Source organism: Carassius auratus, chromosome 44 (assembly GCF_003368295.1).
Source record: "Carassius auratus strain Wakin chromosome 44, ASM336829v1, whole genome shotgun sequence".
NCBI lineage: Eukaryota > Metazoa > Chordata > Actinopteri > Cypriniformes > Cyprinidae > Carassius > Carassius auratus.
This window is the reverse complement of record NC_039286.1, coordinates 8,414,073-8,423,409: the sequence shown is the minus strand read 5'-3', so window position 1 is coordinate 8,423,409 and position 9,337 is coordinate 8,414,073. Positions and strand designations below refer to the sequence as shown.

The 9,337-nt window shown below is 37.8% G+C and overlaps 1 protein-coding gene across 4 annotated transcripts in view; it reads left to right on the top strand.

The window, feature by feature from the left end:
* Positions 1-477: 477 nt before the first annotated feature.
* LOC113062383 (MAP7 domain-containing protein 1-like) overlaps positions 478-9,337 on the top strand; it is a 35,529-nt gene continuing 26,669 nt past the window's right edge. For 3 of the 4 annotated variants that reach the window (XM_026232204.1, XM_026232202.1, XM_026232203.1), the window contains exon 1: positions 479-825. In XM_026232204.1, coding sequence (XP_026087989.1) covers positions 759-825 — 67 coding nt within the window. In that variant the 5' untranslated portion in view covers positions 479-758. Of the gene's footprint in view, positions 826-9,337 lie in introns of all 4 variants that reach the window. The other variant, XM_026232201.1, reaches the window with a different exon arrangement.

Genomic DNA, 9,337 nt, shown 5'->3' with positions numbered 1-9,337 from the left:
CACAAAAACATGCCATATACAATAATAATAATGTTCTACGTAATACTACATTTAAAATATGACTCTTTTTTTCTTTTTGTTTAATCACCTGTGAAATAAAATATATTGCGTTTGCAGGTGCACCAGGTCATAGTGTACATCAGATGATTGATAAAATGTGGGATCCACCACCTCAGTTTTGCAGCGGGACACAGTAAAGGACGTGTACCCTTGTGCCTCCATCCCGATTCCGCAGATCCAGCTTTTAGAAACCGAGAGAGGGAGCCATTCTGCAAAAACCTACAGATCTACCTTTTCCTTTACAGCACATGTGAAGACGCCAGTATTTTCATAAATGTGTTTAAAGTAAATTAGAGATATACAAATTTAAATAATGTTTAACCACGAATAACCTTTTCAAATGTGCAAACTGCGTGTCAGTGTCCCCCATCCAGATGAATGGTACGCTCCAGTGGATAGGCACAGACCGTCCCGCATCCAGCGGCACTATTCGGCGAACGGCTGCTGTGTGGTGGGCAGGGCCCCGGACCTGGGCCCCCCTCTTTTTCTATCTTTAGTTTCCACAGCTGAGATCACACATTTCAGTGGGAATAGCGAATTTAATCTACCATCGATCGTACTGCTCTTTTAATTGGACTCAACTGTTCGTTATTGACCAGATTTAAAGGGCCACTGCATTCGGGTGTGTTCATAACTGGGAGTTCCTCTTTTTCACGCGTTTTTTTTGGAGCCTGTAAAGGAATGACTGACCGCAAACCATGAACAAAATGGAGAACAAGGCTCTAGAGAGCAGCTTTGAAGAAAAACTGACGCTGTCAGACAAACGTAAGTACAACGGAATTAAAACAAATAGGCTACGTACAAAATGTCCATGAAACCCTGAATAAACGCATGGGCGGTCAAAGGACGCAGAATATAATACAATGTGCGCATATTTTAAGTCATGTATCATAGTGTTTATATTCTGTATGAAGCTATTATTATGTAAAAGCTTGTTCTTTGGGGTTTCTGTGCCACCTGTCATTAAGAAAACAACAAAAGTAGCGTCCCCATATGTGTTCGTGACCTGGATAACGGGCTTTTCGCACTTCAGTGAGCAACATTCAGTGGCGTTTAATGTCAGCACTCTTTGATGATTCGGAGATCATATTCGCTGTTATTGCTTGATCATTATATTTCCACGAGAAAAGCATCAGTGAGTTCATATATTAAGAGGTTTCACAGCCCTGCTCATGTCTAATGCCCGCTAACAGTCCTTATTCAGCACCAAATGAAAGCCCACAGGTTTTTCGTTGTTGCATCGTGATCAAGCCTCCTATCACCTTGATTTGATACAAAACTCAGTTGTGATCCTGCCATTAGAAACTACAAGAGAAACACACAATTCTTAATCAGTATTTCGATATCTTTTGACAATAAAAAATAATATCTATCTTTAAATATCTGATATATTTAATAATATATAGTTCTAGGCTATAGGACAAAGATACTGATTCCCAGCTTGCATAGCTTTGGAGTAATTTCTGTGTAAAGTGACAATGCCACATAAAACCCAGGCTAAATAACACCTGTTTTGGCCCGCCTCAACAGTATTAGAAAGGTGCAATTGCTGCATAAATGCATTTATGCCACCTCTGAGCAACTTAAAACCGTCACCTAGCCTAAATGCCACTTTAGAAATGTTTCTGTGCCGCCTTTGTAGTGCAAATTTGATGTTGATTTATTAATTTTGCATGGGATCATATTTGAAAAGGATTCTGCAGTATGGGCTTAAAACCTAGAGGTTGCAGGTTCAAATCCCATAAGGCATAATTCATGATCAACAGCTATTGTGTTCTTGAGCAAGGAATAGTTATAATGCAATGTAAGCTGTTTTGATGCAATGAAAGTGTCTTCTGAAATCGGATGCATCCCCATAGGTTTTACTAGAGTCCATGAATAAATTTCCTTTAACGGCCAGGTCAGATGCTGCCTCCAGATGTGCAGGTATAGCAATGTCAAGATTGGTGTGAGTTATACTAAGGAAACAGCTAGTCAGTGTCTCACAAGATCTTAGTTTGTCAACATTCCTGTCTCTTGGTATTTGTATTTATGCAACACAGCTTCTCGTCCAGGCCCTTGTCATTTCTAGGTTGGACTATTGCAATGCTCTCCTGGCTGGATGTCCAAAATGTCCAACTGAAAATTCATCTCTTCCATGAGCATCTGACTGCATCCAATAATGAATAAAATACTTTGCCTTCACTTTTTCTCTTTTTATCCTCCTGTCCAAGCTTTTTACTATTTTAAATTATGTCTGAAAGCTTGTATAATGACTATTTCGTGTTTTTATTGCCATCTTAAAAGACCTCCCACATTTTTATTGTGTCAGTTATTCATGTCCTGCGAATGTGAAGCTGATTTCAGATCAGTGGCAGCTGTATGGCTCACACCTTGGGCCATTTGAGTCATGGACACCAGTGTGTCATTATTATTAGCTCTGATGGAGGCCTTGTCCTGTAGCCTGAGGCCCAGAGAACCAGCGAGAGAGACAGGCAGAGAATCCTCTGTACAGCAACATTGATTGCTGTGTGGTGAGCGTTGTGGGCACAGGACCAAGATTCTCCAAGACTGAACTTGTTCAAAGGGACACTGTTTCGCCATCACAGATGACACTATACAAAGACTTTGTCAGGTTTTCTCTCACACACACACTGCAAGACATTTTCTGTACGCCACACATATAGATTCTGCTTAATAACAGAGCACTTAATTTTACACTATTTTAATTTGCTCTCTCGTGTCAGTAAGAACCTAGAAGGTTTTAGAGCCTTTTGCCATACGAAAACCTTTAGGTCATAAAATGTTTTTGTTGTTGTTGTTATTGTTTTTTTGATAATATTGCGGCTATAATGTCATATACTGATTCTTTTGCAGTTTTTCATTCTTGCATTTTTCAGTTTCAGTATGGTGACTCATTTCAGATCAGCAGAATTTGCAGTTACAAATGTTTATCCACATATAATGTCGCAAGGCATGCGCATACATAAAATCTTAAAAATCTCCACAAACCCTGTACAGCCAAAACGATTTAAGAAGAAAAAAGGGTGCTTTGCTAAACCTAAAGTGCTGCAGAGGACCATTAAAGAGCCTTCATGTTTGAAAACCAGGCTTAGATGAGAAAAGGTTTATTTCCTGTGGGATGGAGTTGTTTATTGTTCAAGCCGAAGGCTCTTGTCCGTGTTAGTAATGTGTGACGTGGATATTCTCATTCTCAGATACTCAGAGCCAATGACGAAATATTTCCTGCCTTTTTTTCCAAGAGGACTTGGAGGATTGGAAATTTCGATATCTGGCCAAAGTGGCCAGCTCAGCAGACTGTGTGGGATTATTGCGACAGGTTTTAACTAAGAATTTCTTTATAATATTACCCAACAGACTGCTATATCAAAAGAAACATGCTTTAAAAGCATTCTCCTGCAAAACTAACATCCTACAAAGCTTCCAGAGGTGATTTGAACAGTATGCTAATAATCTAAATCTGCAAATCACACAAATGTTGCAATAAACCAACATGGTTTTATGCCATAATAAATATAGATCCAAGAAACCCCATTTCCACTTCTGTTTTCAGTGGAAAATGTGAATAGTTTATGGCATATGACCACATTTGTATGATTTTGTGGTTCAAACATGATGGTAGATGGTGTCGGCCACGAGTAATCATGACTGTTTTCCCAATAACGTCGTTATGTACAAGTAGACCAAGTAATGAGAGAGGATGACTTCTATTTTTGGTGGTATGTTTGGCAAGAGCTGTGTGTCATAACCGTGTGGGAAGAAGGAAAGGGAGGAGGAAGGAAGCAGCAGTAAGGATTTCATTTGGATGTTTCCAGAAGCCTGGATCTGAAAAAAGAGAGAACTAGAGAGTGCAATAAAAATCTGTCTGCTTGGATTGTAGTGATATGTGAGAAAATATATGTTTTTAATATGATTTATTTGCTGAATTAATCACAGAAAAAAAAGTGGCAATAGACAGATCTTAACATGGAAAAACTCCATAATTTGGTATATCTTTCCACTCCAAGCTTTGTTTACCCTGAAGCTCTCATTATGGCGTGCAATGATGTTTTAGATCCCAGAGGCATTTCTTTTTAAACTGACTGTGTGCATCTTGAAATTAGAGAGCGATCGTCTTAATTTGCAGTTCTGCTTCCATAAAAAGGTGTGGCGTCTGCAGGGCCGTGAAGTCACGATACAGTTTTTGTTGGCAAAGCTGTTTTTTCGCGGCAGCTGAAATGTAAACAAAGTGAGAATTTTGCGTGATTAGATCACGTCTTCACTGTTGCACAATGACTTTGTCTTGGCGGCAGGAAAGCAGTGGAAATCAGTCTCCGTCTGACGTAAGCGAGGCGTGTGAATTCCTTTTGAGTCCAAACATGAGAAAACAGGATCCCCTCAAGGACAGAATATTTCCAATTAAGCTGAATGAATATGTCTTTACCAACCAACAGACATAAGCTATTACAGGTTATGCTTAAAAGTGATTTTATCAAGTGAAGAAGTTATGTTTAGCGAGACACAATGCCTAAAAGAAAGCACATTTATTATTAACAACTGTTATTATTATTATTATTATTATTGTTGTTGTTATTTTTATTAAATTATTTTAGTAATTTTATTGTTTTAATTTATATATATATATATATATATATATATATATATATATATATATATATATATATATATATATATATATATATATATATATATATATATATATATCTAAGTAACACTCATAAATGTTTAGACTGAGTGACATATGTGGCTGCAAAATAAATGTATGCAAAGATAAAAAGTGCTCCTGAAAATCAAATCAAATAGGTATATATCTGCCCCTGGTTTGTATACGTTGATAACGGTGTGTGTAAGTTGTCAGATGCTGTTGTTTAGTGTATGTCAAGGCTGTTAGTATGAACTTTGTGTGGTGCACATATGAAGTCTCAATTGGTTCCCCAGCAGCTGTAGTCGTCAGTATGGTTTTGACGGGAGACGTGTGTGTCAGAAAGAGAAAACGGTCATTAGCATGTGCTTGTGTGTGTGTTCACACACTCATCCATTGCCTGTCCCGTTGTCACAGGACCAGCCTGCTAATACTAGCGCCACAGCTATAACACTGAACTAGAAACAGCATTGCCACACACCTTAGACTGTTTCAGCAGCCATAATATAATCTAAAACAGATGCAGTATAATTGCTTAGAGAAACATCTATAAGGACACAGTGCAGAAAGAGAGTGTTTGCAGCATGTGTTGTGATCTCAGAAGGTGCTTCATGTTGAGAAAGAGTCACATGCCTCATATTTTCTTGGATTCTTTCCCTGATGTTCTCACATCTGCTTCTGTTGACCTTCAGAGTAAATCATCTTTTGCTGTAGCCCACAGGAAGCCACATTAATACTTTCCCCCAAGTGTGTCTGAATAGACCAGTAGGTATTTATAGACGCGGTCATATGATGAGAGTAATATTAGATGCTCTTCACAGAACGCTGCATGGTCGTTGGTTTATATGTTTTGAACGTCGAGTCATGTTGGCTTTGCTAGGTTGTGTCATTTCCACTTTCATCTAGGCTTAGTCAAGGACACGGGTCGACCGTCCTCCGTAAAATGACCTCAGTATCAAGTGGCTCTTAATGGAAGGAGTGTGCAATTATAGAGCATTTCCTCCTAAACATGCAGCGCTTATCTCTGTTTGGCTGCATCTAGACAATGACTTTTTATTCGACCGATATGCAACTCTAAAAGCAGCTTATTGCAATGTGCGCCTGGAGTAATTTGATGTTTCTGAAGCGCTTGGCTTTCAGAAGGTGATCTGAAAGTCTTAAAGATCAAAACCCTGTGGTTCAAGGATCTAACCATTAGGGCATTCAATTCACATTTTTTATGGTTTTCATTATTTTTAAGACTTCTGGCATTTGTTTTATACTGCAATATGTCAAAGAGCCTTTACCCTTGATACTTCTGAAGGATCAGCTGTAATGGCAGGCAGCATAAGTTTGCTCTGTTTTACATATTTATATCTGTCCTCTTATGTTTCAGTGTACACAGAGACGGCTAGACGTGACACAGACAAACCTAGATACCCTCTGCTAGTCCCTTGTCATGCTTTTCATGTTTTTAAGTGTCTATTTGTGAGGAAATTGTGCATCAAGTAATTTCATCGGGATCCCCTATTTTATTAAATTATTTCTGAAGGATCATGTGACACTGAAGACTGAGGTAATAATGCTGAAAATTCAGCATTGCCATGGATAGTTTTCAGTTCATTTAGTTTAGGCTTTATTGTTATTCTTGTGGCCTGCTTAAGCAACCACAATTCAGGCCAAGAGATTGAGCTGAGAGCACTGCACTCTTATTGTTAGCAGAAAGCATGATTCAATTAGCCAGAATATTCTAGGGAAATTTGTTGAGCATTCAGTGGAATTCTGTGGATGCGGATTTTGTGTGGACCTGGACATAAAGGATATTATGTGTACAATAGTTCACCCAAAAATGAAACCCTCAGGACATTTGAGATGTAAGTGAGTTTGTTTCTTCATCGAAACAGATTTGGAGAAATTTTGCATTCCATCACTTGCTCACCAGTGCATCCTCAATGAATGGGTGCCGTCAGAATGAGAGTCTAAACAGCTGATAAAAACATCACAATAATCCACTCCAGTCCATCATTTAACATTTTGTGAAACAAAAAGCTGTGTGTCCATAATCCATAATAACAATTCCTCTAGTTGTCCTCTCACATCAAAATCCTCTTCCGGCCCATTTTTGGTTGACCTCTGCATATTTCTCTCCTGATTCAGATGAGTAACTTTATTAGTGGAGAAAGCAATATTATGGATAAAGGACGTATTACAGTGTTTCACTTAACAAGATTTTAATTGATGGACTGGAGACGTGTGGATTACATAATGATTATTGTTTGGTTTTTATCATTCTGATGGCACCCATACTTTTCAGTCCACTTTTGTATTATGTTGCGTTTTATAAGATTACAAAGGCACACATGAGTCATGCACATAGCCTTCCTGTAGCTCATACAGCGGGACATGGCGCCAGCAAAGACAATGTAAGATACTTTGGATTAAAGCATCTGCCAAATTGATACATTTAAATGTAAAAGGAAGCAGTATATTCAGAAATGTGCATTAAGAAAGTAAAAACTTTTCATTTTATTTCACGTTGACAGTTCATGGCTGTGCTGCTGAAGGCATGTGGATGGAGAGATTTAGGTCACATGTAAACAAAGTCACCGTGCCAGCATCTTTCACATCCACACACATAACACACACAGGGACACAAATGTACAATTGGATGCTCTTTCCATTAAACCTACATTACAGAGCCTCTTAATGTAGATTGATAAAATCCCTTAATGCGGCTTATCTGATTTTCACTCATCTGAGGGTTTGGATGCTTGCTGAAAATAACACCATGAAAAACACAAACAACTGTTATATTCTCATATATATTCTATAAAACATAACGTCTCATTGTACCCTGGATGCGCTGAAGGGTTTATTGGTGCTAAATGATCAATCTCAATAATCACACACCAAACAAACATGAAGCATCTCAGTAGGAGACTAATTGCAGCATGATGTAATGTAGCGCTTACAGGCATAGCTTTGGTTTAAAACGATTGCTGTTGTTGTGTCTGTACTCGGGGCAACCATTTAGGCTGTGTGGTTGTTGGACTGGGAATCTTTTTTTTTTGTGCTATGAGCTGTCTAATAAAGAACCACGTTTACTCTTGCCCTACTCTCAGCCGTATATCAAGATATGAGCTGTTTCTGATGGTTTCTGTCTGTGCAAATGTCTGACTTCATTGAGTGGGAGAGATGCAGAGTGCTCTTAAATTATTAATGGTGTTTGGACGATTCCAGCACTCCTCTGAAGTAGTGTGTGTGTCAGTGCAGATGTGTGTAACCCAGTTTATCCGGCATATTGATCTGCGAGACAGATTGTTGCCACTCCATCGGATACTTCTGAAGAACCCCAAGAGAAATATCCAATTCCATTGCTCTTCATTGTTCTGTGTTGTATTTTTAGTGCTGTGAATGTACTTGATTTGGATTTAAACATACCTTAAGGGTCGAGTTTAGTCTTATCACATTACAAAGGCTCTAGAATAATACATATGCTCAGTGTTAGACATGTAGAAACAGGTGTTAGGATTTAAGTAACAGTGATTTAGTGCATAGTTTGTTAATTAAAAGTAAAACATATAGTATAGTAAATTAGGGCTACTGAAACACTGAGATTTTGAGATTGACAGGAACAGCTTACAATGTTTCAGTATTTTTGTTAAAACATCAGATATACACATTTAATGTTGTTTATTACTACCCCTTTCAGACGTATAACTGCGTCATTCTCCGGAAACAATGCTTGCGGCTGTAATTTTCAGGAATGTTATTCGTTAAGTAATCATCAAAATGTATTTAATGAATTAAACAGTGGTGAAGGTCATAATAAACGGCTAATAATAACCTAAACTAGAAAAATTGTTGACATCACAGATCACACCACATTAATCACAATCAATATTGCTTGCTGTTTATGCCAAGAAAAACATATATATTTGTATAAAACGAATCAATAGTCTTTTCATGCAAAGTTGAAGTGCTTAAGCATGTTTGAACCGGTCAGAAAAGATTTCTAATTATGTAACTGGCCTAAATATGATGCCAGAAATGTCAAACCATTATTTTCAATGTTGAATCTGAATTTAGATCAAATTAGTTGAGGTGGTACAGTAGATGCAAATGATCTGATGTTCAGATAAAAAGCGAAATAAAAAGTTTGGTTTCTTTTGCACTATTTAATAAAAACTGTTAAATCTGTCAAATACTGTGATTCATTTCAGAATCGTCTTACAGTTTTTCTCAGTCGCTTTGGTACATTTCTTGAATCAAACTCACAATTTGCAAAACATAAAGTGCATTTCTCAAAACAACCCGTACAAATAGCAAAACACCATGGATTACCTGCAAAAGCCAGTCTCCTGCTCAAAATCCTTAGTTCATCTCTCAAAAGTAAATATCTGTGTCAATGAACATATCAGTGCCATCAGAATGACAAGTCCTTGTGTCATAGTGTACGGATAAGACAGTCAAATTGCTTAGTCATGTTGTCAATATAACAGTTTACTCTGGAGGGATGATCTGATGTAAACCTCTGTATTGAACAATATGCCATATGCTTATGTATGCCATATCCATTTCAAACGTACACATTTACACATTACTGTATGTGGGATATTGACTGAAAGAGACTGGATAGAATTCCCAGTTACACTT